Source organism: Pan troglodytes, chromosome 19 (assembly GCF_028858775.2).
Source record: "Pan troglodytes isolate AG18354 chromosome 19, NHGRI_mPanTro3-v2.0_pri, whole genome shotgun sequence".
NCBI lineage: Eukaryota > Metazoa > Chordata > Mammalia > Primates > Hominidae > Pan > Pan troglodytes.
In genome coordinates, this window is record NC_072417.2 from 39,012,843 (window position 1) to 39,040,499 (window position 27,657).

General features: G+C 50.0%; 2 protein-coding genes across 2 annotated transcripts; both read left to right on the forward strand.

Moving 5' to 3' along the window:
• Positions 1–946: 946 nt before the first annotated feature.
• On the forward strand, positions 947–19,543 carry PIGS (phosphatidylinositol glycan anchor biosynthesis class S). Its single transcript, XM_511797.7, has 12 exons — positions 947–1,454; positions 1,729–1,868; positions 1,954–2,065; positions 9,009–9,098; positions 9,394–9,485; positions 11,289–11,496; positions 12,727–12,869; positions 14,315–14,429; positions 15,938–16,083; positions 16,644–16,744; positions 17,849–18,059; positions 18,415–19,543. The coding sequence occupies exons 1-12, from the start codon at positions 1,421–1,423 to the stop codon at positions 18,688–18,690; spliced, it is 1,668 nt and encodes a 555-aa protein (XP_511797.2). The 5' UTR covers positions 947–1,420; the 3' UTR covers positions 18,691–19,543.
• A 748-nt stretch (positions 19,544–20,291) lies between these two features.
• On the forward strand, positions 20,292–26,211 carry UNC119 (unc-119 lipid binding chaperone). Its single transcript, XM_001145903.8, has 5 exons — positions 20,292–20,592; positions 24,214–24,327; positions 24,818–24,920; positions 25,070–25,242; positions 25,510–26,211. The coding sequence occupies exons 1-5, from the start codon at positions 20,373–20,375 to the stop codon at positions 25,620–25,622; spliced, it is 723 nt and encodes a 240-aa protein (XP_001145903.1). The 5' UTR covers positions 20,292–20,372; the 3' UTR covers positions 25,623–26,211.
• Positions 26,212–27,657: the final 1,446 nt, after the last annotated feature.

Sequence of the window (27,657 nt, forward strand, 5' to 3'; positions counted from 1 at the left end):
GGGGCAATGAGGAAGACTGCAAGTCTTCTAGGGACTGCCACATCAGTGGCACTGGGCTGCAGCTACAGAAGTATGGAGTGAGGCCAAACTGGCAACTCCTGAAGGCAGATTTGTGCAAGGCTCAAAGCAGGGAGGCAGCAAGACAGGCTGGGATAAGAGTGGGTGGGAGTCTCTCCCATCTCGCAGTGTTAAGCCCAGCTGGGACCTGGTACCTTCCACTAGGGTGAGCCACACCAGTAAGGGCAAGCGAGCACCTGGACTCCCGCCCAAAGAGGAAAACCAAGGCTCTGCGGGCTGCCAGGGCTGAGCAGGGCATCTAGGAGGTTGCCAAGGGCTATGGCCCATTTTCATTTGGGGTAGAAGTGGGCATAAAGGGAGCCAATTGGAGGGTCTGGGTAAGGACAGCTCTGGTGAGGCCTGATGCTGAACTTTGACCACTGGGCTGGGTTGTGAGGTAGGCTGAGAACCTGGGTCTAAGCAGATAAAAAGAAGAGATAACAAGCTGCGTGTGTTCTGTGTCAACTGGGGAGGCTACAAATGCTCCACCCTGTGTGGCCTGACTTTATAATAACAAAAATAGCTTGCACATAGCACCAACCCTGTTCTAATCACTTTATATGTACTGACACATTTCATACAACTCTGTAAAGTAGGTACTATTACTATCATCCCTATTTTAATAGAGAAAACAGGCACAGAGAGGCACAGAACGATCTTCTCACGATCACTCACCTAATAAGTGATGAAGCCAGGATTTGAACCGCAGTGATCAGCATCTAGAGTCTGGGCTCATGACTTTTCAAGATTTTTAAGTGAAGTATTCTGAGTTTTCCAAGTTGGAAATGAATTAAAACGTATTTTAAAATAGCGAGAGAGCCAATTGTGCTAAAACATACTAGCTTGCTACCTCCGTGTTTGAGGCTTTGAGGAGAGGGCACCCTAAGAGGAGTTCTACGATAAGGATAATAAGACCGTGACAGTTGACGTTGAGGGCTTTCCGTGTGCCAGGCTCCTTACAAGAACGGCCTCATTTCTGTAAATATCTCCATTTTCAGATGAGCTTCGGAGCTGCCTGTAGTTGCCCAGCTAGTATTTAAGGACCGCAGAGGTTGCGCTCTTGATTGCGGGGCTAGAAGTGTGTTCTACAGGGAAGCGGGGAACTTCGTTCCAGCAGCGCCGAAACCCGCACGGCCCCTAGGCTGTCCCTCCGCGCCCGGGTGACTTCCTTTCAGATCCCCAGCGAAGCTCCCAGCGGAGCCCTCCCACCCCTCGCCCGCTTGCTCCCGCCTGCGGGTCTGGAGTAGCGCTCGCGATTGGCCCCGATCACCGCCGCCGTCCTGCCCCCTCGTTGCAGAGATTCCGATTGGGTGAGGCTCACGAAGCTCTGCCCCCACGGTGGCCGGAGCAGCCGGAAGCTAGCATGGCGGCCGCCGGGGCTGCGGCTACAGACCTAGGTGCGGTGGGCTTCGGGTGGGGGGCCTGCAGCTAGCTGATGGCAAGGGAGGAATAGCAGGGGTGGGGATTGTGGTGTGCGAGAGGTCCCGCGGACGGGGGGCTCGGGGGTCTCTTCAGACGAGATTCCCTTCAGGCTTGGGCCGGGTCCCTTCGCATGGAGATCCCAATGAACGCGGGCCCCTGGAGGCCGGTGGTTGGGGCTTCTCCGCGTCGGGGATGGGGCCGGTACCCTAGCCCGTTTCCAGCGCCTCAGTCGGTTCCCCATGCCCTCAGAGGTGGCCCGGGGCAAGCGCGCCGCCCTCTTCTTCGCTGCGGTGGCCATCGTGCTGGGGCTACCGCTCTGGTGGAAGACCACGGAGACCTACCGGGCCTCGTTGCCTTACTCCCAGATCAGTGGCCTGAATGCCCTTCAGGTGAGACTGCTGTGCGGGAGGGTCGGGGGACAGCCCCCCCGGCAAGGTGGAGACTCAGTGACGGCCCTGATGCTCCTTCCTGTAGCTCCGCCTCATGGTGCCTGTCACTGTCGTGTTTACGCGGGAGTCAGTGCCCCTGGACGACCAGGAGAAGCTGCCCTTCACCGTTGTGCATGAAAGAGAGATTCCTCTGAAATGTGAGTTACTGGGGATCAGGGCTGCTTTTCGCGTCTGAGCTCAGTTCAGAGCTGAGTTGGGTGGGAGGAGCGGGGGTGTACCATAAACGCAGTTAAAAACTTACTGTTGAAAGACCTCTCTGAATGAACAGTGTGTTTGGTCAGAAAAAAACTACTTTCAAATTCACAGTCACTAAATAGCAATTTTACTCGTAAGACAGGCTACCTAATCGGAAGCAGTTGATGCCCATCAGGGTATAGGGGAAGAGGTGGGATATAGTGGAAAGAACACAGAGTTTGAAATTAAATTGGATTTGCATATAGGCCCTATTTAGTTTGTTTGTTTATTTATTTATTATATTTTGAGACGGAGCTTCGCTCTGTCGCCCAGGCTGGAGTGCAGCGGCGCCATCTTGGCTCACTGCAACCTCTGCCTCCTGGGTTCAAGCGATTCTTCTGCACCAGCCACCCGAGTAGCTGGGATTACAGGCGCGCGACACTACGCCCAGCTAATTTTTGTATTTTTAGTAGAGACGGGGTTATGCCATGTTGGCCATGCTGCTCTCGAACTCCTGACTTCAGGTGATCCGCATGCCTCAGCCTCCCAAAGTGTTGGGATTACAGGCGTGAGCCACCGCGCCCAGCCCCTATTCAGTTTAACATTAAACACTTTACTGGGGTACTTTTTTTTAGGTACCAAGAATTTAGGAATGAATAAGAAATTGATAATGGTTTCAAGATGTTCATAGGTAGGGGAGAAAGATAAAATAAATTACAGTAGAAGTATACAAGAAACAGAGATTGCACTTAGTAAAGAGTATTAACCATCTGGGAGGAAAGAAAGGCAGAGAAAGTTTTGAGAGATGTAATTCTTAAGTCGGATTTTTAAAGGATGTGTAGGAATTTAGGTTAAATGGGAAAGGGAGGGAGAGAATTTCAGGCAAAGTTAATAGCATGAGACAGTATAAGGATAGCTGATAGTTGTTGCTCGCTGTGTGCCAGAAACTAGGTGAAGCATTTTATATGTGTTGCCTCATTTAATCCTTTCTAATGATATGATTCCCATTTTATAAATGAAGAAACTGAGCCTTAGAGAATTTAACTTGTGCAAGGTCACACAGCTAGTAAGAGATGGAACTGGGATTTAAATCCAGGCCTGACTGATTCCAGTGTTCAAGCTTTTAACCAACAAACTATACTCCTGTGTGAAAGTGTGGCGGGGTGAATCAGCATATTGGGGGACCTATGAGCAGTTTTGCCTTACTGGAATGTGTAGTGAAAGACTGGGAATGACTGGAGATTTGGGCTGAGTCTAGAGCATGAGGCATCTGTGTGCCATTTACTTTTTTAGTTCTTTAGCCTTGGTGAAAACTTTTCTTTCTTTTTTTTTTTTTTGAGAAAGGGTCTCTCTTTGTTGCCCAGGCTGGAGTATGGTGGCACGATCAGGGCCCACTGCAGCCTTGACCTATTGGGCTCAAGCGATCCTCCCATCTCAGCCCACCTGCCTTAATAGCTGGGACTACAGCCGCACACCATCACACCCAGCTGATTTGTTTTGGTATTTTTAGTAGAGATAGGGTTTTACCATGTTGCCCAGGCTGGTCTCGAGCTCCTGGGCTCAAGTGATCAGCCTCCCAAAGTGCTGGGATTACAAGTGTGAGCCACCGCACCCGGCTGGTTAAAACATTTTTTTAAAAAAATGATATTTCGTATGGTTCAGCCTCTGTACACGCACAAACTTCTGGTTTTCTTTCTTTTTTCTTTTTTTTTGAGATGGAGTTTCGCTCTTGTTGCCCAGGCTGGAGCGCAATGGCACGATTTTGGCTCACTGCAACCTCTGCCTCCTGGGTTCAAACGATTCTTCTGCCTCAGCCTCTGAAGTAGCTGGGATTACAGGCGCCTGCCACCACGCCCAGCTAATTTTTTGCATTTTTAGTAGATACGGGGTTTCACCATGTTGGCTAGGCTGGTCTCAAACTCCTGACCTCCAGTGATCCACCAGCCTCGGCCTCCCAAAGTGCTGGGATTACAGGCGTGAGCCACCATGCCCAGCCAAACTTCTTGTTTTCTAAACAAAAATTGGACTATCCCTCACAAGTTAGTTTGAAATTTGATTGTTTTCAGTTTATCATGGATTTCTTCATATTTGATAACACAGTGTTCAGTAATATGGGTATACTGTAAACGTATAGTATAGGCAACACGTATAAAGGGTGACCAAGAGTATAGAATCTGGGATCAGAGAGCTGGAATTCAAGCCTTATTCTGCCACTTATTTGTGTAAATTTGAGTAAGGTCGTTAACTTCTCTAAACCTTGGTTTCCTCATCTGTTAGACGGAAATAGTAATAGCGTTGTTCATTTATTCAACAAGTATTTACTTTGTAGCTATGTCAGATACAGTTCTAGTTACTAGAGATATAGCAGTGAACAAAACAGACAAGAAGAAGACAATAAAAAAGACAAAGCTGGATGTGGTAGCTCACACCTGTAATCCCAGCACTTTGGGAGGCTGAGGCAGGCAGATCACTTGAGATCAGGAGTTTGAGACCAGCCCGGCTAACATGGTGAAACCCCATCTCTACTAAAAATACAAAAATTAGCCGGGCGTGGTGGCGGGCGCCTGTAATCCCAGCTACTTGGGAGGCTGAGGCAGGAGAATCGCTTGAACCTGTGAGGTGGAAGTTGCAGTGAGCCAAGATCCCACCACTGCACTCCAGCCTGGGTGACAAAGACTCCATCTCAAAAAAAAAAAAGAAAAAAAGACAAGTAAGTCAAATGTATGTTAGATGGTGATAGAAGAAAAATAGAGCAGGACAGGAGGAGAGGGAATTTTCTTGAGGAATGGGAGGGGATTGCAGTTTTAGATAGGGTGGACAAGGGAGGTCTCATTGAAAAGAGGACATTCGAGTAAATACCTAAAAGGCGAGGGAATAGACTGTGCAGATATCTGGGGGAAGAGCATCTTGGCAGAGGGAAAAGCATGTCTAAGGTCCTGAGTTAAGAGCAAGTGTTGTACCTTTCAGGAGCAGTGAGAATCTCCTTGTGGCTTCACTGGAGTGAATGAGGAAGAGAGAAAGAGGAAATGCAATAAAACCAGAACAGTAGAAGGGGGCTGAATCACTTAGGGCCTGGTAGATCACTGTGAGAATTTGCATTCTAGGCTTTTATTCTAGATAAGAAGGGAAGCCATTGAAGGTTTTTTGTTTCTTTTTTTAAACATGACTACCATTGTCACACCTAACTAAGTTAGCAGTGATTCCTTAATATCACCTAATTCTCAGTCTGTATTTAGATCTCTCCAGTTATCTCCAAGGTATCCTTTCACAGATGGTTTATTCCATCAGGATCAATAAGTTGCATTTGTCTTTTTGTCACTTTTATTTTATGTCAGCTCCCCCCACCCTACCCCCATACATTTCTTTCACACCATTGATTTGTTGGAGAAACCAGGTCATTTGTTTTATAGAACATCTCACATTTGGGATTTGGCGAGTAGCTTCCTCACAGTTTAATTTAACTCATTCCTCTAGCATCCATATTTCTTATAAACTGGGAGTTAGATCTAGTGGTTTGATTAAAGCCAGGTTCAATTTTTTGGATGAGAATACATTGTAGGTGGTGCAGTGTACTTCCTATTGTGTTGTATCCTGAAGCACTTAATGGCTAGTTGTTCCATTTTGGGTGATGCAAAGATTATGTAGTGAGTTCAGGTATTGTCAGCCTGATCTCTATGTTTTAGAGTTTCTCATCAACCTTTTACATATTTTTAGCATCTATTTGATCATGGAATCCATTTCATTAGCAGTCACAAGATAATGCTTTTTTTAATTTTTATTTTTTTTAGAGACAGGGTCTCACTCTGTCACCCAGACTGCTGTGCAGTGGCTCAATCATAGCTTACTGCAGCCTTGAAATCCTAGGCTCAATCAGACCTCCCACCTCAGCCTCCCAAGTAGGTAGGACTACTGGTGTGTGGCCAGGCACAGTGGCTCACGCCTGTAATCTCAGAACTTTGGGAGGCCAAGGCGGTGGATCATTTGAGGTCAGGAGTTTCAGACCAGCCTGGGCAATGTAGTGAAACCCCTTCTCCACTAAACATACACAAATTCGCTGGGTGTGGTGGTGTGTGCCTGTAGTCCCAGCTACTCTGGAGTCCAAGACAGGAGAATTGCTTGAACCTAGGAGACAGAGGTTTCATTGAGCCAAGATTGTGCCACTGCATTCCAGCCTGGGAGACAGAACGAGACTCTGTCTCAAAAAAAAAAAAAAAAAAAAAAAGGTAGGCCGGGCGCGGTGGCTCACGCCTGTAATCCCAGCACTTTGGGAGGCTGAGGCGGGTAAATCACTTAAGGTCAGGAGTTCAAGACCAGCCTGCTCAACATGGGAAAACCCTGTCTCTACTAAAAATACAAAAATTAGCTGGGTGTGGTGGCACATGCCTGTAATCCCAGCTACTTGGAAGGCTGAGGTAGGAGAATTGCTTGAAATGGGGAGGCGGATGTTGCAGTGAGCCGGGATCCCACTGTTGTTCTCCAGTCTGGGCAACAGAGCCAGATTCCATCTCAAAAAAAAAACCAAAAAAAACAAAAAAAAAGAAAAGAAAAGAAAAAGTAGACAAGGGGTCCTTTTTTTTTTTTTGAGATAGGGTCTGACACTCAGGCTGAAGTGCAGTGGCCCAATCATAGCTCACTGTAACCTTGAACTCCTGGGTTCAAGTGGTCCTCTTACCTCAAGCTCTCAAGCTCCCAAGTAGCTGAGACTACGAGAATGTGCCACTGTGCCCAGCTAATTTTTTATTTATTTAATTTAATTTGTTTATTTATTTATTTATTTATTTTGAGACAGAGTCTCACTCTGTCACCCAGGCTGGAGTGCAGTGGCGCAATCTCAGCTCACTGCATCCTCCGCCTCCCGGGTTCAAGTAGATTCTCCTGCCTCAGCCTCCTGAGTAGCTAGGACTACAGGTGCACAGACACCATGCCTGGCTAATTTTTGTAATTTTAGTAGAAACGGGGTTTCACCGTGGTGGCCAGGCTGGTCTTGAACTCCTGGCCTCGAGCAGTCCGCCTGTCTTGGCCTCCTAAAGTGCTGGGATTACAAGCGTGAGCCAGTGCACCTGGCCCCAGCTAGTTTTTAAATTTTTTGTAGAGACGGGGTCTCACTGTGTTCCCCGAGCTGGTCTCAAACTCCTAGGCTTAAGCAATCTTCCCACCTCAGACCCTAAAGTGCTGGAATTACAGGCATCAGCCACCACACCTGGCCAAATTAGTGACTTTTACAATTCTGTCATTTCTTCTTTCTGGAAGAAATGTATGACCTGGAATTCTTTTATAAAGAAAAGAGGAACTTTTTCAATAAATTTTAGGTTTAGCTTGTCAAGTTTCAGGAGGCAAAAAAAATCCCTTCAGGATTGCCTTACATGTACATATTAATTTGGGGAGAGTTGACATCTTTATAATAGTCTTTATAATATGACATCTTTATAATATTCATCTAGGGGCCTTGTATGCTTTTCCATTTTGTTCAGATATTTTATGTCCTTCAGTAAAGTCTTTGAAGTTTTCTTCTTATAGTTTTATACATTTATTCCTGGGTATTTTTATACTTTATTGTTAATGTGATTGAGGTTTTAAAAGATGTTTCTAATTGGATATTGCTGGTATTTATGCGGGTATTGATTCTTGCATATTCTTGTATCTAGTCATCTTATTGAACTTGCTAGTTCTAATAGTTTTTCAGTTGGTTCTCTGATTTTCTTGAGAAATAATTATGCTACTTCAAAGTGGCCATTTTATCTGTTTCTTTCCAATACTTTTAAGTTTTCTTTCTCTTCACATATTACATTGGTCAAGAACTTTAGAAAGAACAATACTGAATAACAATGAGAATAGAGGAGATAGCAGGCATCCTTGTTTTATTACTAACTTTATAGAATTATGTTTAATATTTTGTCATTAAGTGTGTGGTTTTTTATTTTTTATTTTTTTGAGACAAGGTCTGGTTCTATTACCCTGGCTGGAGTGCAGTGGTGCCATCTCAGGTCACTGCAATCTCTGCCTCCCAGTCTCAAGTCATCCTCCCACCTCAACCTCCCAAGTAGTTGGGACTACAGGTGTGCACCACCATAACTGCCTTTTTTTTTTTTTTTTTTTTTGAGATGGAGTTTCGCTCTTGTTGCCCAGGCTGGAGTGCAATGGTGTGATCTCGGCTCACTGCAGCCTCCGCCTTCTGGGTTCAAGTTATTCTCTTGCCTGAGCTTCCCGAGTAGCTGGGATTACAGGCGCCTGCCACCACACCCAGCTAATTTTTTGTATTTTTGGTAGAGATGGGGTTTCATCACGTTGGCCAGGCTGGTCTCAAACTCCTGACCTCAGGTGATCCACCTGCCTTGGCCTCCCAAAGTGCTGGGATTACAGGTGTGAGCCACAGTGTCTGGCACATACCTGGCTAATTTTTGTATTTTTTGTAGAGTTGGGGTTTCATCATATTGCCCAGGCTGATCTCCAACTCATGAGATCAAGGGATCCGCCTGCCTTGGCCTCCCAAATTGCTGGGATTACAAGCATGAGCCACCGTGCCCAGCCTGTGTATTTTGTTTTTTATCAGGAACATTCACTGAATTTAATTATTTTGGGGCAGTGATTGGAATGACCATACAGTTTTTCTCCTTTTGCCTATTAATGTAATGACTATTGAAATAGATTTCCCAGTGGGAAGACGTTTCAAGCTGAGGGACCAGCGTGTGCAGAGGTGAAGGCAAGAGCTGCGGCAGATGGGCGAAATGGGTGTCATGTGTTTGATATCATCTATGCAGAAATCATTAGAGTTGGCTGCAGCTGCTTGGTCTTTTTCTGTAAACAGCCATCTTGCTGTCCTCAGATGCTGGACAGTGTTAGGTCTGGGAAGGTGGGCAGAGGCGTGATGCTTGCCCTTTTCATCGTGCTACTTCTTATCCCTCCCAGACAAAATGAAAATCAAATGCCGTTTCCAGAAGGCCTATCGGAGGGCTTTGGACCATGAGGAGGAGGCCCTGTCATCGGGCAGTGTGCAAGGTATGGGAAGGGATGAGCACACCATTTTAATGTGAAGCCCTCTTTTTCCTTCTGATCTCTAAGTGCATAGTTCCCATGCTTTGGCTTACTTCCAAAACCTCTCTTGGAATGCTGGGAATGAGGAACTGTGGGATTCAGCCCAGTCCACTGAGGGCCAGAGAGGTTGATTGGCTTACCCAAGCCTGACCACTGTGTCAGCTGAATGTGAGTGAAGGGGTGGGTTAGGCATTCTGTGGGGCTGGGGGGAGATGGAATGGTGTTTTGCTCTTGGTGTACCACCTGTTCTTGCCCCCAGAGGCAGAAGCCATGTTAGATGAGCCTCAGGAACAAGCGGAGGGCTCCCTGACTGTGTACGTGATATCTGAACACTCCTCACTTCTTCCCCAGGTAAGGTAACAGAGAGGCTGCAACTTTGCCTTATCCCTTCAGCTCGTGGACTCCTGGGTCACCTCCTTCTTGCATCATTGCTACCCATTTCTTCCATTTGCTACAGAAAACTCTCCAAAAAAAAAATTTTTTTTTTTTTTGAGACGGAGTCTTGCTCTGTTGCCTAGGCTGGAGTACAGTGGCGGGATCTCGGCTCACTGCAGCCTCCGCCTCCCAGGTTCAAGTGATTCTCCTGCCTCAACCTCCTGAATAGCTGGGATTACAGGCATGTGCCATGTAATGTATTTTTAGTAGAAATGGGGTTTCACCACGTTGGTCAGGCTGGTCTCGAACTCCTGACCTTGTGATCTACCTGCCTTGGCCCCCCAGAGTGCTGAGATTACAGGCGTGAGCCACCGCACCCGTCCTCCACATATTTTTAATAAAGAATGCTGGCTGGGTCTGGTGGCTCACACTGTAATCCCAGCACTTTGGGAGGCCGAGGCGGGCAGTTTGCTTGAACTCAGGGGTTCAAGACCAGCCTGGGCAACATGGCAAAACCCCATCTCTACAAAAAATAAAAAAAATTAGCTGGATGTGGTAGTCCCTGTTACTTTTGGAGGCTGAGGCAGGGGGAGCACTTGAGCCTGGGAGGTGGAGGTTGCAGTGAGCTAATATCATGCCATTGCACTCCCCATCTCTACTAACAATACAAGAATCGGCCGGGTGCGGTGGCACATGCCTGTAATCCCAGCACTTTGGGAGGCCGAGGCAGGCGGATCACTTGAGGTCAGGAGTTTGAGACCAGCCTGGTCAACATGGTGAAACCCCATTTCTACTAAAAATACAAAAATTAGCCGGGCGTGGTGGTGGGTGCCTGTAGTCCCAGCTACTCGAGAGGCTGAGGCAGGAGAATCACTTGAACCCAGGAGGTGGAGGTTGCAATGAGCCAAGATAGTGCCACTGCACTCCAGCCTGGGCGACAGAGTGAGACTCTGTCTCAAAAAGAAAATTTATAATCAAGTATTTAATTTTTATAAAAGCACTAAAGAAAATGTTAATGAACGCCCCCATCCCCACCCCCAGCTCACAAACTGCAGTGCAGTAGCACGGTGTGTACTTCCATGGTTATACTCCATTCCCTTTTGGCCCAAGGCAACCAGATTTTGTGTTTGTAATTTTCTTGCTTTTCCTTAGAGTTTGATCACATATGCTGTATCTCTGTAAACAATGTATTTAATTTTACATTTTTGAATTTATATAAATGGTGGCTTATAACACATGTTCCTCTGCCACTTTTATTTTATTCCCTTCATGTGGCAGAGCCTGGTGAGAGAATCATCCATAATTATGTAGTTGAATCTATGTATCATTGTATAAACATAAACATAATTTACCCATTCTATTGCTAATGGACATTTGGATTATTTCTAGGTTTTACTGTTAGAAATAATGCTATTATGAATACTTGTTTCTTTGCCATGTGCCATTTTTATATCAGACTCTCCAGTTGTCTGTTTATTCCGCTTTTCTTGCTCAGCATGCCATCTCTGAGTTTCCATTTCACCATTTTACCAGCCCCTGAAGAGTTAGATGCTGCCTGGACCCATGTCAACTGGGAAAAAGAAGAGAACGGAGACAAATGAAAATACTCAATATATACTCATAGCTCAGAAATGCTGAGTTAATAGCTCATGAATCTCAAGAGAGGTGCAAACCTGTTGGTCATTGGCAAAGGGGCAGATTCGGAACAGTAGGAGCCAGGGTGCTTTTTGGCTTTCTTTTCTGAGCCGTGGGCATTCTGTCTCTTGCTCACCCCCACAGGACATGATGAGCTACATTGGGCCCAAGAGGACAGCAGTGGTGCGGGGGATAATGCACCGGGAGGCCTTTAACATCATTGGCCGCCGCATAGTCCAGGTGGCCCAGGCCATGTCTTTGACTGAGGATGTGCTTGCTGCTGCTCTGGCTGACCACCTTCCAGAGGACAAGTGGAGCGCTGAGAAGAGGCGGCCTCTCAAGTCCAGCTTGGGTAGGGCACCAGGCTCTGCCACATGAAGGGAGAGGAAATGAATTACATGGGGCAGGAGGGAAATCTGCATGCCAACTTCTTTCTCCTTTCTTCTCTAGTCTCAATTTTTTTCTTATTTATTTTATGTTATTATTATTATTATTTTATTTAGTTATTTATTTTGAGACGGAGTCTCTCTCTGTTGCCTGGGCTGAGTGCAGTGGCGCTATCTCGGCTCACTGCAAGCTCCGCCTCCCGGGTAGCCTCACGCCATTCTCCTGCCTCAGCCTCCCAAGTAGCTGGGACTACAGGTGCCCGCCACCACTCCTGGCTAATTTTTTTGTATTTTTAGTAGAGACAGGGTTTCACCGTGTTAGCTAGGATGGTCTCGATCTCCTGACCTCGTGATCTGCCCGCCTCGGCTTCCCAAAGTGCTGGGATTACAAGTGTGAGCCACCACACCTGGCCTATTTATTTTATTTTATTTTTTGAGACAGAGTCTTGCTCTGTTGCCCAGACTGGAGTGCAGTGGCGTGATCTTGGCTCACCACAACCTCTGCTTCCCACGTTCAAGCGATTCTCACTCCTCAGTTTCCTGAGTAGGATTACAGCTGCATGCTACCATGTCTGGCTAATTCTTGTATTTTTATTTTTATTTTATTTTTTTTGAGACGGCGCCTCCTGTCGTCCAGGCTGGAGTGCAGTGACGTGATCTTGTCTCACTGCAACCTCCGCATCCCAGGTTCAAGCGATTCCCCTGCCCCAGCCTCCTGAATAGTTGGGATTACAGGCGCCCACCACCATGCCTAGCTAATTTTTGTATTTTTAGTAGAGACGGGGTTTCACCATGTTGACCAGGCTGGTCTTGAAATCCCAACCTCAAATGATCTGCCTGCCTCGGCCTCCCGAAGTGCTGGGATTACAGCGTGAGCCACCACACCCGGCCGATACTTGTATTTTCAGTAGAGATGGGGTTTCTCCATGATGGCCAGGCTGGTCTTGAAGTGCTGGCCTCAAGTGATCCGTCTGCCTCAGTCTCCCAAAGTGCTGGGATTACAGACATGAGCCACAGCGCCCAGCAGCTTTTTCTTACTCAGTGTTCCTCATCCCAGTTTTGTCCTCCTTTTGGTTCCATGATGGAAAGCAGCCCCATTCCAGAGGAGAAACAAGTTCAGCTCAGCTGGGAGTACAGGCTGCCCCTCTTCTTTGATCCACAAGAGCCTCTGACTTCTCTGACTCCTGTTTCTGTAGGCTATGAGATCACCTTCAGTTTACTCAACCCAGACCCCAAGTCCCATGATGTCCACTGGGACATTGAGGGGGCTGTCCGGCGCTATGTGCAACCTTTCCTGAATGCCCTCAGTGCCGCTGGCAACTTCTCTGTGGACTCTCAGGTGAGACCGGGAGCAAGTTGAGGAGTCCTTTTCAATGTCTATACATATTTACAAGTGCAGTCTGTTCCTCCATCTCTTAGAGCTTGCTGATTTGCTAGGAATTTCCTGTGTGTATATGTATGTGAGTGTCATAAGGGTGGGTACTGGGGGTGCGTGTGTGCCCTTGTCTGTTTCCATCCATCCATTGAGGGCAGATTCTGGTGTCTTTACTTCCTTGGCGTCCTATTGAGAGAGTTTGTCAGTGCTTGTTAACAAACCACCTTCCTATAGCTCCCTCTAGACCTGTACTCACCAATTGTGCTTAGATGTTAATGCCATGACCCATCTTTTTTTTTTGAGACAGAGTCTTGTTCTATTACCAGGCTGGAGTGCAGTGGTGTGATCCCAGCTCACTGCAACCTCCGCCTCCCAGGTTCAAGCGATTCTCCTCACTCAGCCTCCTGAGTAGCTGGGATTACAGGTGCGTGCCACCATGCCCAGCTGATTTTTGTATTTTAGTAGAGACGGGGTTTCACCACGTTGGCCAGGATGGTCTCGATCTTTGCCCAGCTGATTTTTGTATTTTAGTAGAGATGGGGTTTCGCCACGTTGGCCAGGATGGTCTCGATCTTTTGACCTCGTGATCCACCTGCCTTGGCCTCCCAAAGTGCTGGGATTACAGGTGTGAGTGATGGAGCCCAGCAGAGCCATTCTTAAGGAATTTAGTTTTTAGAAAAATGCTTCCTGAAATTTGTTATTGTAGTAACAATAAAGATGTGAAGGGCCGGGTGCGGCGGCTCACGCCTGTAATCCCAGCACTTTGGGAGGCTGAGGCAGGCGGATCACGAGGTTAGGAGATCAAGACCATCCTGGCCAACATGGTGAAACCCCGTCTCTACAAAGATAAAAATTAGCTGGGCATGGTGGCACGTACCTTTAGTCCCAGCTACTCGGGAGGCTGAGGCAGGAGAATTGCTTGAACCCGGGAGGTGGAGTTTGCAGTGAGCCAAGATTGTGCCACTGCACTCCAGCCTGGCAACAGAGTGAGACTCCATCTCAGAAAAAAAAGATGTGAAGAATGTAGCTTTCTGTATCACGCTGTCTCCTTGTAGGGAAAACACGTGGGAGAAATTTTTATCAGGTCTTCCTAGTGGGAGTAATTGCTTCTGAATAACTGGCTTGATTTGATCTTGTAGACACTGAATTATGCTGTTCTTTGTTTCTCTCTTTGTGTAGACTGTTAGGAAACCTGGTAAAATACGTGATTTTTAAAGCACGTATTTAGTTTATTCACTTTACCCTTGGCTTTGCTATTTTCTTCTGCAATTATTTTCTCTCGGCCCTGATTTTGTCTCTTATATGTTGCCTTGTCCTGATTGTGTCTTTTTAAAGGCACCTCAAATCTTTTTTGGGAGAAAGTAGAATATAAATCTAAACAAAGTAACCACTCCCTGTTTGCTCTACAGATTCTTTACTATGCAATGTTGGGGGTGAATCCCCGCTTTGACTCAGCTTCCTCCAGCTACTATTTGGACATGCACAGCCTCCCCCATGTCATCAACCCAGTGGAGTCCCGGCTGGGTGAGCACCTAAGGATGAGGGTCTTTCTTTTCTGCCAGGCTAGGGAGGGACCCTGACGGCTCAGCTGGGTGGGGGACGGGAGTTGGAGGTGGATTATATACAGTGATGGTTCCCAGGTTGGGTTGGTCCGAGGAGACTGTGGAGATTGAGGCTCCTTTTTTTCTTTTTTTGAGACAAGGCCTTGGTCTGTTGCCCAGTCTAAAGTGCAGTGGCACAGTCATAGCTCACTGCAGCCTCCAACTCCTGGACTCAAGTGGTCCTCCCACCTCAGCCTCTCGAGTAGCTAGAACTATAGGTATGTGCCACTACACTTGGCTAATTTTCAAAATTTTTTTTAGAGACAGGATCTCATTATGTTGCCCATGCTGGTCTTGAACTCCCCTCAAGTGATCTTCCCACCCCAGCCCCCTAAAATGCTGGGATTATAGGCGTGAGCCACTATGCCTGAGCCCTAGGTTCCTTTTTCATGATGCTCTGTTGATATCTCCATCTTCACACCTATCATATCCAAAAGCATTTATTAAACGTGATTCCTAGCACTTTTTACAAATGAATGACTAGGCTGGGTCTATCTCCCTAAAAGCCATCTAGGAGAGAGGCTGTCACACACATAGGAAAGACAACAGCAAAAGTACTTGAGGGCAGAATTTGAATTGACAGTTCTGCTGATTGAGGTTGAATAACCTTGAAGCTAGTATTATAGTTTTTCATTTTTCGGGTGGAAACTAGGAAGAGGAGGTGTGACTAAGAACTGTAACACAGGCAAACCAAAGTGAGTATATCTAATTGTGGAATCTCAGATACCAGAGGCAGGCTAGTGTGGCCCAAGGATTGTGAGGGGGTGGCATATGAGGCCTTAGAAAATTCCTCCGTTCATTTATTCATTCAGCAAACATTGACTGAGGGACTACCTTATGACAGTGCTGAGTAGAGAAAAGAAGGGCATTTCAGGCAAAGGGAACTGTGAGCTTAGATGCAGACAAGTGAGAGAGCTTAGGCATTCAGGAAGCTCAGAGTAGTTTAGTGTGGCTGAAATGTGAGTGAGTGACCAAAGATGAAGCTGGTTAGGCAGGCAGGAGCCAGATCATAAAGGACCATGTTAAGGAGTTTGAACTTTAACCTGATATGGGTGGCTAGTGATTGAGGGATATTAAGCAGGGAACTGACATAAGGTCAGATTTCTGGTTTGCATAAAACTATCTGTAGTAATATGGGTACATTGTGGGAGTGGCCAAGAAAGCTGTCGTAGACAGTCAAGGGGCCTTTGAGGAGGGAGAATTCGGGGGTGTTTTGGAGCTAAGGACTATGTTTCCATCGGTATGGCACATCTCAGGAGAACATTCTGAAGCCCTTTACTAGAGACACCCTGGACAGGAGGATATCCTAATGATTGTTAGTTGGGGAATCAGTCCCAGAGTGAGTGACCAGCAAGTTAGAGGCCGACCTGGGACTAAGGTCCAGGTCCAGCATGTTTTGATATTCTGCTTTCCCTTGTCTTTATACCACAGGATCCAGTGCTGCCTCCTTGTACCCTGTGCTCAACTTTCTGCTCTACGTGCCTGAGCTTGCACACTCACCGCTGTACATTCAGGACAAGGATGGCGCTCCAGTGGCCACCAATGCCTTCCATAGTCCCCGCTGGGGTGGCATTATGGTAATAGTCACACTACGCAGACCCCAGAGCCCATGCTTCTGGGACAGGCAGGTGTCCCTGAAACTGTGTTCCTTCTGTTTTCCTTCTGGTGTCCTCCATGGCCCAGCCTGTGGGAGGGGCAGGCACCAGGAAGGTGAGGGTGCTATGTGCTCATGCCCCTCTTCTGCCGGCCCCACTTTTGTTTCCGCCAGTGTTTTCTATACTGTGACCCTTTGCCCTTACCTAGGATCATTCTGTGTCCATCTTAGATCTTCGCCTTATTTGTGGGAGTCTTGCAAGGTTGGGAGCCTTGTCTCCCTTGTTAGACTGGAAGTTTCTCATGGGGGAGAATTCTAAAATGGGATAAGAAAAAAATATGTTCTACAGGACTTTCAAGGGGGTAATTGGGATAATGTATTTAATGCTCTCCGTAGTAGGTACTCAAAAAATATTAGCTATACCATGAGGTTTATAGCTTCTAAAGAGCACAGAATATGTTTTCCTTTTCTCTCCAGAGTGCCTAGGGCAGAGCTGTGCAAGGGCCTGGTATGACGTTGTGGCAATCTCATTCCCCCTTTCAGGTATATAATGTTGACTCCAAAACCTATAATGCCTCAGTGCTGCCAGTGAGAGTCGAGGTGGACATGGTGCGAGTGATGGAGGTGTTCCTGGCACAGTTGCGGTGAGGTCCTGGATGATCCACTTGGGGACATAGTCTCCTTGGGTGTAGAGGGGAATTGCAAAGTGGAATCAAGTCTTACCTGGCAGGGATATCTTGGCCTTGCCTAGAGCCCCAGGGAAACCAAGAAAAGTTTCTAAGGATCCCATCATCCTTCTAAGAAGGACTAGTAGGTGACAAAATCATTTTTTTTTTTTTTTGAGACGGAGTCTTGCTCTGTTGCCCAGGCCGGAGTGCAGTGATGCCATTTTGGCTCACTGCAACCTCCACCTCCCGGGTTCAAGCAATTCTCTGCCTCAGCCTCCTGAGTAGCTGGGACTACAGGCACCCGCCACCACACCTGGCTAATTTTTTGTAATTTTAGTAGAAACGGGGTTTCACCATCTTGGCCAGGCTGGTCTTGAACTCCTGACCTCATGATCCACCCGCTTAGGCCTCCCAAAGTGCTGGGATTACAGGCGTGAGCCACTGTGCCCAGCCAGCAAAACCAGTTTTAAGAAAAATAGACTCATGAATGTCAGGTCCATGGAGTGTGATTAGGGCTGCTTAAGAAAATAGCTGTTAATTCTTACGCTGCCTGATGGATTGAGAGTGGCTGCCTGAGGCTCTGTGTTGAGGATTCTAAGGCTGTATCTGGGCTCATTAGGAAAGAGTATTCTTCTGATTGACTAGCAGTGTCTCTCACGGATGCAGGCTTAGAGAAGCACAGCACATGTGCCTTGGCAAAGGCAGTCCTGGATCATCCCTTAATGCTAAGTCCCATTGGCCCCATTTGTTCAAAGAGAGGGTAGAAAAGGTGAAAGGATTAAACTGAGTTGGTGTTATCAGAAGTATTTTAGCCATGGAACCTTTTTTTAAAAAACAAGATCTTGGAAATCTAATGTAAAAACAGGTAAAAGCAGAAACACCTGTTGCAGCAGCGTTTGGGGCCAACTTGTTTGGTGTTGCCCCTTATGCCCCCAAGACCCTGAGGTACTTCCCTTTAACCCCTATGGTTCTGGGTAAGATTGAAAATCACTGGCTCAGGACAGATATTTGAGAAATCTTAGCCATGATCTCCCGCCTTGTGGTCTCAGCCACCTTGATCTTACTCCGATGTTCCTACAGGTTGCTCTTTGGGATTGCTCAGCCCCAGGTGCCTCCAAAATGCCTGCTTTCAGGGCCTACGAGTGAAGGGCTAATGACCTGGGAGCTAGACCGGCTGCTCTGGGCTCGGTCAGTGGAGAACCTGGCCACAGCCACCACCACCCTTACCTCCCTGGCGCAGCTTCTGGGCAAGATCAGCAACATTGTCATTAAGGACGACGTGGCATCTGAGGTAAGCAGGCAGGGGATGGATTCTGCAGCTTGGGACTGGAGTAGCCAGAGAGGGCCAGAGTGTGGGGAGACCAGAGAGCCTCTGAGGTCCACGGTATGTGTGGGCTTGCCATCTTTAGTGTCCCAGCCTTCCTCTAGACGGCAGTACCAGCCCCCAAGCAGGAGTGCAGATGAGAGTGCGAGGTTTCAAGCTGACCCTAGGAAAATAAACCATATCCCTGTAGAAAGACTTCCATAGATCCTGGATGAACTCCAGGCATCTTCCTTGGTAGATGGAAGGCACAGTAAGGCCCAGCACCCTTTCCACCAATGCCTAGGACTTACTGGTATACCCTCTTGTCCCTTCTCCTTCCTAGGTATACAAGGCTGTAGCTGCCGTCCAGAAGTCGGCAGAAGAGTTGGCCTCTGGGCACCTGGCATCTGCCTTTGTCGCCAGCCAGGAAGCTGTGACATCCTCTGAGCTTGCCTTCTTTGACCCGTCACTCCTCCACCTCCTTTATTTCCCTGATGACCAGAAGTTTGCCATCTACATCCCACTCTTCCTGCCTATGGCTGTGCCCATCCTCCTGTCCCTGGTCAAGATCTTCCTGGAGACCCACAAGTCCTGGAGAAAGCCTGAGAAGACAGACTGAGCAGGGCAGCACCTCCATAGGAAGCCTTCCTTTCTGGCCAAGGTGGGCGGTGTTAGATTGAGAGGCACGTACATGGGGCCTGCCGGAATGACTTAAATATTTGTCTCCAGTCTCCACTGTTGGCTCTCCAGCAACCAAAGTACAACACTCCAAGATGGGTTCATCTTTTCTTCCTTTCCCATTCACCTGGCTCAATCCTCCTCCACCACCAGGGGCCTCAAAAGGCACATCATCCGGGTCTCCTTATCTTGTTTGATAAGGCTGCTGCCTATCTCCCTCTGTGGCAAGGACTGTTTGTTCTTTTGCCCCATTTCTCAACATAGCACACTTGTGCACTGAGAGGAGGGAGCATTATGGGAAAGTCCCTCCCTTCCACACCTCTCTCTAGTCCCTGTGGGACAGCCCTAGCCCCTGCTGTCATGAAGGGGCCAGGCATTGGTCACCTGTGGGACCTTCTCCCTCACTCCCCTCCCTCCTAGTTGGCTTTGTCTGTCAGGTACAGTCTGGCGGGAGTCCAGGAGGCAGCAGCTCAGGACATGGTGTTTTTTGTGTGTGTGTGTGTGTGTGTGTGTGTGTGTGTGTGTGTGTGTGTGTGAGAGAGGTTCCAGAAAGTTCCAGATTTGGAATCAAACAGTCCTGAATTCAAATCCTTGTTTTTGCACTTATTGTCTGGAGAGCTTTGGATAAGGTATTGAATCTCTCTGAGCCTCAGTTTTTCATTTGTTCAAATGGCACTGATGATGTCTCCCTTACAAGATGGTTGTGAGGATTAAATGTGATCAGCATGTAAAGTGTCTGGCGTATAGTAGGCTCTTAATAAATACTGACTGAATATGAATTGGAATGATACAAAGTCTGAGCTCTACTCTTTCTGCATTCACGCGTAATAAGTAAGTTTCCTGGTGTTTGTCCTCCTGTGCCCACAGGTCCACTTTGCTTCCACGTGGCCATGTGCCCTTCCTAGCTGGATTGCCCAAGGCTGTTAGCATCTGCTTTTTACCTGAGATACTAATTCATCAGGTCAAAAAAAAAAAAAAAAAAAAAAAAAAAAAAGTCTTGAGCACCAGCTGCAGGGAGCCTTCTGCTAGGTACAGGGGTCCTACAGAGAACAAAGTAGGCAGGACCAGTGCTTTCACAGAGCTGAGCTTTCAGGGGGAAGAGTCAGCGGACAAATAAAAATAATTTCACATAATGCATTAGAAAGACAAAAACAGGCTGGTCAGATAGTGACTGAGGGGGAAGGACTTCAGACTGGGTGTGAGGGAGGCCCTTTGAGCAGATGACATTTGAGCTGTAACTAGGAGAAAAGAGGCCATCTGGGGAAGACCATCCAAGCAGAGACCCTGAGCCTGGAACTCACGGGCAGAAAGGCTGGAACACCATGAGTAAGCGGAGAGGTAGTCAGGACCCCACTAGTACCAGTACAAGAAAGTGTTAGAAAAACAGAATGAAGCCCAGGGCAGGATACCCCGACTCCCATCCCCTGCGTCCGCCGCATTTCGGGAGGGTTGGGCCGGGCGGCGGGCGGGATCAGCGCAGGGCCCACCCCAGGGGCGGGGCCGGGGCGGGGCAGTACCTGGGGCCCCGGCCGGGGGCGGGGCTGCGGATGCTCCCCCTTCCCCCGGCTCCAGCCGGCGCAGGCAGCGGCGGCAGCAGCAGGCGAGCCGCGGCCCCGCAAGGCCATGAAGGTGAAGAAGGGCGGCGGTGGGGCCGGGACGGGGACGGAGCCCGCTCCGGGGCCCTCGGGCCCGAGCGTGGCCCCCATACCACAGCCGCCTGCGGAATCCGAATCTGGGTCCGAGTCGGAGCCGGACGCAGGCCCAGGGCCCAGGCCGGGGCCGCTGCAGAGGAAGCAGCCGATCGGGCCGGAGGACGTGCTGGGGCTGCAGCGGATCACCGGTGGTGAGCACCCGCTAGGGAGCGCCGCCCGCGGGTGGGAAGGGGAGAGGGTGCGAGGGGCCCTCCCGGCGCGCCAAGCCCTGGCCCCCGCCCCCTTTCCCGCCTCCCCTCCCCCACCGAGTCCCCTCTCCTGTGTCCCCTGCTCTCCCTTCTGCCGCCAGGTCTGAGATCTCTGTGTACCCCCTTCCCTTGATCTCTCTCTGTGCCTCCTTCTTCTCCCTTTCGAGATTTATTCCTTCCTTTTCCAGGGGCCCGTCCCCTTTTCCCAGCGTGGAGGTACGTGCGGCAGCAGCTGCAACCATAGCCCTGTAGCTGTGGAGTCTCCAGAGCGCTTTGAGGCCCGTCCCTGCACTAATGAGGAGAGGGGCTGAGTGCAGCCTGTCCTCAGCCCCCACGCTGGAGGCTAGGTGGAGGCTGAGTTACTTGGGAGGCATTCAGACTCTTCATGTCTCCCCAACCATTAATACCCTCACCCTGATCCTCCAGGAAGACTTGGGCCATTTTCTTCCCCGGGAAAGAAACTGAGCAGGCAGCTTTAGTGTGTTGGCTGTGGTTCCTCTCATGGGGAGTGGCATAATGTCCCTCCAAGCCTGGACTAGCACCTGTCCTCTTCTGGAGGCTCTGTCATCAAGGGAGGCTTGGTCTCCACTGTGGTTAAGAGTTTCTGAGCTGGACTGCCTGGGTTGGAGTTCCAACTCTGCCATATAATTGTCTGTGTGACCTTGGGCAAGTAACCTCACCTCTCTGAGCATGTCTTTTCATCTGTAAAATGGGGATAATGATACCTATCTCGTAAGATTATTGTGAAGATAAGTCCTCTGATTCTGTACAGTGCTTGGCATCTATGCATGCTGTGTACATTGGGCTCTTTGATCAGTAGTATTTTTGGGCCCTACAGGGCTGCTCATAGCTGCTGCCTGGAGTCAAACAACTTGGCTTTCAGGGCAGGGGAGGGGGTCATCATAGGCAGGGAACGAGGGCTAGGAAACCTCATAGCAGAGGCTTTGGATGAGCCTCAAAGGATGAAAGGTGCATGGAGAGACAGTGGCTCTCCCCCTTGGCCACATTCACCAGCAACCTGCCCTGGCCCCCTTTGTGAGAATAACTGTTGGGGGGGCCTCTCTGTGGGTATGGGGGGCATGTATTGGAGTGGACCTGAGCCCTAGAGCTTCCAAAGCAGCAGAACACCGGACTCCTAGACAGAGCTGTGGAGGGGAGACAGCCTTGAGCCTGTGCTCCTGGGTCCCTGGGGGCCAATTCCTCTCTCCTTACTGAGCTAGGCAGCAGCCATTCTTAGCTGGGCCCCCAGAGTACTGAGCTCCCTTGCCCAAGCAGGCATCGATGGAGAGAGGGAGGCTGGACCAGGCTGATGTTGAAGCCAGTTGGGCTACAATTTGCAATAGCAGCATTTAGGATTCAGCTTAGCTCTGGGGCAGAACTTTCTCAGACTGACTGAGTCCTGAGTAACTTTGGGGGTTTATTTTGCAACTAGAGGGAGCTTCCAGCTCATGTACCACCATTTGTCTCCTAATTTGGAGGAAATTCATAGCCCTTAGAGATGGGGCATCTGTGAAGGGTAAGTAGAGGAAAGGGCTTCATGAGAACCCCTTCCTGTGCAGGAATTGAGAACAGAGTTCCAGGGATTTCCACCCTGGCACCCCTTGCCTGGTCTCTTCTGACCCTAATCATGCAGGTCTGAGGTTTGCTGTTCCCAGATTACTGGGCCCTGAATCCAGCTTAGGAAGCTATTTGTGGCTGAGAGGAATAGAGCAGTTGTGTTCTGAGCCCTTGGCCACTCTGCCCCTTATTCTGACCTGACCCTGGGTCCCAGGCCTCATCCTTTCTAGAAGAGAAGGAGTGGCCGTGGTGTTCTGAGCCATAGACATCCGCGTTCCTCACTTCTTCTAAGGACAGAGAGGTTGATAGATTGAGTTTGCAGTAGAAGAGACTGAGGTTAGACTGCAGGAAGTTGTTCCCAAATGAGAGAGGCTCCAAAAGTTGGAGAATGGGAGAAGAGAAGGCCTTATAGGGATCTGGGAGTTGGGCACTGGGATCCTGCTCCCCACTCTGCCACCTCCGTTCCCTATGCTCTGTACCTTCTTTCTATGTCTTTATACTGGTGCTTACTTTCTGTGAAAATAGGGTGAATGGGGTGAGATAGGGGTTGCCCACTTCCATTCTCTCCCCACCCCACATGTGGGCTGTAGTAGACTCAGGGCCCTGCCTCTTCCCCAAGCTGTATAAAGTCCATGCTGGGCCCCAGGGTACCAGATGGCTGCCAGGAGGGCTTCTTGGAGGGGACAGCGTCAGGCTTGGGGAAGAAGCAGGCCTGGGGAAGAGAAAATGACTTTATATTCACTTCCTGTTCCTGCCCCAGAGGAATAGGAGGTGGCCCAGGGGCCTGGAGGGTGATTTCCGGGCCTCTGTGGGCCACCAGGGGAGGATGTGATGCTGTGCAGGCTGACAGCACGAGTCCCTCCCTGCACCTCTCAGCTCTTTTTGTTGCCAGGGCCTCCCTGAGCACTTGAAGTTGCTGCTGCAAGAGCTGTGAGGGTTAGATCAGGCCCTGTAGCTCCCTGAGCTTCCTCAGGCAGGGCCTCCCACTGTTCTTGGTTCCCTTCCTGGGCCTGAGGACTCCCCTTACCCCTTCCACACCCACTGCTGCACCTGCCACACCCTCCTCCTGGCCTAGCCTGTGTTCTTCTCTATGGGGGTCCAGGACTACTTTCTCCATGGTGGTGGCTCATAGCCAGGGCTGCGTAAATGACCTCTAAGGGGGTTCCCTCTGCTTGCTAAGACTTCCTCCCATTTGGAGATCAACAAAGGATGAGAGCAAAGTTGGCCTCCTCCCACCTGCCATATCCCAGGCTCTGGGCTTGAGTCAGCAGAGCTTTGGTTAAGCTGCTTAAGGGAGCTGGGCTGGTGTAAGCTTCTTACTGAGAGGAGGGGGTTGGGAGGAGAGGAGGAATAGGGAAGGGGTTGTTCACCTGCCCCAGCCCCACCCATATCAGGGAAAGTCCCCTCAGCATCAGCCTCACCTGATACATGTAGATGTCATGCCAGGGGCAGCTGTGGGGTGAGGGTAGGAGTATCTTCCAGAGAAGGACAGTGACTCTCCCAAGACAGAGCTGTGTGGCCCCCTTTACAGTGTGGTTCTCAAAGGCAGGGTACCAGAGAAGTTGATACATTGAGTCGCAGTAGAAGAGACAGGTCAGACTGCAGGAAGTTGTTCCCATATGAGAGGAGAGGCTCCCACCAGGCTGGATACCTAGTCATCTAGCCAGCCTTGGCAGAGCGGAGGCCAGAATGAGGACCCTCAACTCCAGAGTGGGAGAGAGAGTGTTCAGGAGGTGGCCTTGTCCTCTACCCTTCTCTGCCCTGCCCTTCCCTGGCCCCCAGAGACCACTAGGATGGCACTCCTTATCCCCTGTTAGATCCCCATGGCGGAGTTATATCTCTTCCACACTGGGGGTGTACCCCAAGGGCAGGGACTGAGGTCCCTCTTTCCAGAGGGCAGTGATCCCAGGGATGAGAAGATGGTAGCTACTCTGGGGTCCCACACAAGCTGACCTGGCAGCAGGGGCTTTGCGGCCCCTTCCTTGCTCAGCTGCCTGTTTCCCCTAGACTACCTCTGCTCCCCTGAGGAGAATATCTACAAGATCGACTTCGTCAGGTTTAAGATTCGGGACATGGACTCAGGCACTGTCCTCTTTGAAATCAAGAAGCCCCCAGTCTCAGGTGAGTGGGCTGGGTGGGCCATTGATGGGGAGGCAGATACGAGCTGCGGAGTGGGCTGCCCAGGGAATCCTTGGGCCACAGAGGAGTCCACAGAGCTGGGGCTTGGACCCCAGCATTCTCAGGAGTCTGCAGGCAGGGGGGCCCTTTCTTTTCCTTCCCATATGTTTCTGAGGCTGGACATCTTGCGAGGTCAGCCCTACCCCTTCGGTCCCTGCCAACCTGCCCTCTGCAGGGCTCTCTGGGAACTGCAGTCCTACGGGTCCCAGGCCTCAGCATCCTGTGGCCCGGGGAAGCGCAGTGGCGATTGGGAACATGCAGACCTAGAACCCCTAGGTGGCACTATTTGGCCAATGGTCTGAGCCCTCAGTGTGCCCCGGAATTTCTTGGGGAGTTAAAAAAAAATCAGATAGATGGGGACCCAAGGGTAGAACCCTGGGTGGACAAGGGCCCAGCCTGAAGCCCACTGAGCCCCAGCTGGGGTACATTGCAGAACGGTTGCCCATCAACCGGCGGGACCTGGACCCCAATGCTGGGCGCTTTGTCCGCTACCAGTTCACGCCTGCCTTCCTCCGCCTGAGGCAGGTGGGAGCCACGTGAGTCGCTGGGCTATGGGTGGTGGTGGGGGTGAGGGAGAGGGTGTGAGTGGGCCCTTCTCAGCCTCTCGTAGGGGTGGCCTGTCCTGAGCCTGGCTGGCTAGCTGACTTCAAGGACAGACTTAGCCCTGCCTCCTTTTCTTGCTCAGGGTGGAGTTCACAGTGGGAGACAAGCCTGTCAACAACTTCCGCATGATCGAGAGGCACTACTTCCGCAACCAGCTACTCAAAAGCTTCGACTTCCACTTTGGCTTCTGCATCCCCAGCAGCAAGAACACCTGCGAGCACATTTACGACTTCCCCCCTCTCTCCGAGGAGCTGAGTGCGCGGGCAGGGTCTTCTGGGAGTGGGGAAGTGGGGGCGTCTGGAGACTGAGCTGCGGGAGGGAGGGGGACTTGTGGGTCTGATCCCATTTCTCCCCACCCTGGAGCTCTTCTGTGTCTGCCACCATTCCCATATCATCTGTAGAGAAAGAGGCTGGGGATATTTCAGGCTGTTTGGCTGTCCCTGTACCCCAGTCCTGAAGCCCCTGCAGTGGCGGGACTCAAGCTCCTGACCTTTGCCCGGCCTGGCTGGGCCTCTCTTGCAGTCAGCGAGATGATCCGCCACCCGTATGAGACCCAGTCTGACAGCTTCTACTTCGTGGATGACCGGCTGGTGATGCACAATAAAGCAGACTATTCCTACAGCGGGACACCCTGACCCCACGGCTGCCCTGACCCCAGGAGGCTCCAGTTCTGGGCTGGGAGCTGTGACCTCCCCAACGCTCACCCCTCAACCCCAAGTCCTCTGCTTGGGGAGTTCTCCAGGAGCTCCGGACCCTGAGTCAATGTTGGGAGGAAGGGTACCTGGTGTCCCCAGTCAAGCCCATGAAGCCCATGCGGCCTGCTACATGGGGTGGGGTCGTAGGGAGGCTGTTTGCCTCCATGTCTAGGAAGGCCTGTGAGAGGAGCAGTCAGGACTTCCGGACAACTTAGCTGGGCCCTACTTGGGCCCAAGTTTCAGAATAGTGTTCCCCTATCAAGGCTGTGACTAGATCAGGCAGGGATCCATTCCCTGTCCCCTGCCCACTACCTTCAGGCCATTTAGAGTTGTAAATTTACAAAGATCCACGGTGGGCTCCAGCTGCCAAGCCACCCAAGGGAGTCTGGGCCCTAGGCCTAGCCCCATCCCTCCCCATGAGGGGCCAAGACACTGCCTAAGGTGTGGGAGGGACTGGCTGAGATTGCAGCCCATGGTAGGAGCTGGACCAACTGTATATAGTTTTCAATAAACTTTTTCCTTTTCTGTTCTCTGGTGTGGCCAGCCTCTGTGTGTATGGGCAAAGAAGGGAGCAGGGATAGGCAGGAATGTGCTTAAGGCAGTAAAAATTTCTCCTACCTCCCACATTCCAGTGCACTCTCACCCCTTAGTCTTCCTGTCCCCTGATTCTCTGTACCCTGACACCATATAGAGTCAGCATTTAGAACATGATGGAGCTGGAGAGGGTCTTTCTTGTGATGAAGGAGACCCAGACCCTGAGAGGGGAAGCTTTGGCCCAAAGTCAGAGCTAACCCTGGCAGAACAGAGGCCGAAACAAAGGCCCTGAACTCCAGGGTGCCAGGGGAAGGTGTGGGGGGGTGGGGTTTGGCCTTGTCCTCCATGCTACCTTCCCTGAACCCCAGAGGCCACTAGGACCACTGGGTTGTGTTTTTAGCCCTCATGATAGACGGTGGCAGGGCTTTGGCTAAGGCCTGGAGCCATCTCCTTGCCCTCAACTGCCTTGGGGAACCCCCATGCCTGGGTAGCCCTGCACATAACACTGCCCTCAGCCTCCACCCCCACCCCAGACTCAGAGGAGGGGGCTGCTTAATGGAGGAAATTCAGGAACTGAGGTGGGCAGAGAGCACACCCTACAGTTTCAGGCCCTCCTTCAGATATGCCCAGAGCTGACGCACCCTCTGGGCTGAGGAGCTCCGGCCCTAGGAGGCCCAGAAGTGCTGGCATTCAGCTTGATTCTGTGAAGCCCTTGCTGGGGGAAGGGGGGTGGAGCTAGGATCTGCACCGAATTCTGGGAATTCTGAAATGAGTGAGACACAAGGAACACACACTCGTCCCTAGGGAAAAAAAAAGGACTGGGGACATGGAGAGCAAGAATCAGGGTCGTTCTGTGTGGAGGGTTCTGGGGAGGATTTTTAGAGGAGGTAGCACTGGAGCAGGTGCTTGTCATGGGAATTGATGGAGAAGAGTGCTTAGGCACAGGGAACAGCATAAACAAAGGCTCAGAGGCAAGATTTGTCAGGTGTTTGTTTGTTTGTTTACTTATTTATTTGAGATGGGGTCTCCCTCTCAAACTCCTGGGCTCAAGGGATTTTCCTGCCTTGGCCTCCCAAAGTGCCAGGATTATGAGCATAAGCCTAGGTGTGTTCAAGAGTCAATATGATGTGAAAAGAAGACAGATTGGCAGAGCCTTAGGAGCAGGGCTTCTGAGAAGTGGGGAGCCCCTGTGGAGGATTAAGTGGGCATGACCTGGTCAGATTATCTCTGGCTGCTGAGTGAATGGTGGATTGGAAAGAATGACACTGACAATAATAGCCAAGATTTACTGAGTGCCAGGCTGGGTGCTCTACATGTGTTAACTCATAAACACGGTCATTTCTGAGGAAGGCACTATTATGATGCCCATTTTACAGAAAATGTAGGTCCAGAGAGGTTAATGTACCCAGCCAACGTTGCACAGCTATGAAGTGGCAGAGCC

Coding starts and splice junctions, on each gene's coding strand:
- PIGS (XM_511797.7), top strand. CDS start 1,421: ATGGCGGCCGCCGGGGCTGCGGCTACAGACCTAG. Junction 9,486..11,288: donor ACTCCTCACTTCTTCCCCAG/GTAAGGTAACAG, acceptor TCACCCCCACAG/GACATGATGAGCTACATTGG. Junction 16,745..17,848: donor GTGTTCCTGGCACAGTTGCG/GTGAGGTCCTGG, acceptor ATGTTCCTACAG/GTTGCTCTTTGGGATTGCTC.
- UNC119 (XM_001145903.8), top strand. CDS start 20,373: ATGAAGGTGAAGAAGGGCGGCGGTGGGGCCGGGACGGGGACGGAGCCC. Junction 24,328..24,817: donor CAAGAAGCCCCCAGTCTCAG/GTGAGTGGGCTG, acceptor GGTACATTGCAG/AACGGTTGCCCATCAACCGG. Junction 24,921..25,069: donor CTGAGGCAGGTGGGAGCCAC/GTGAGTCGCTGG, acceptor TTTCTTGCTCAG/GGTGGAGTTCACAGTGGGAG.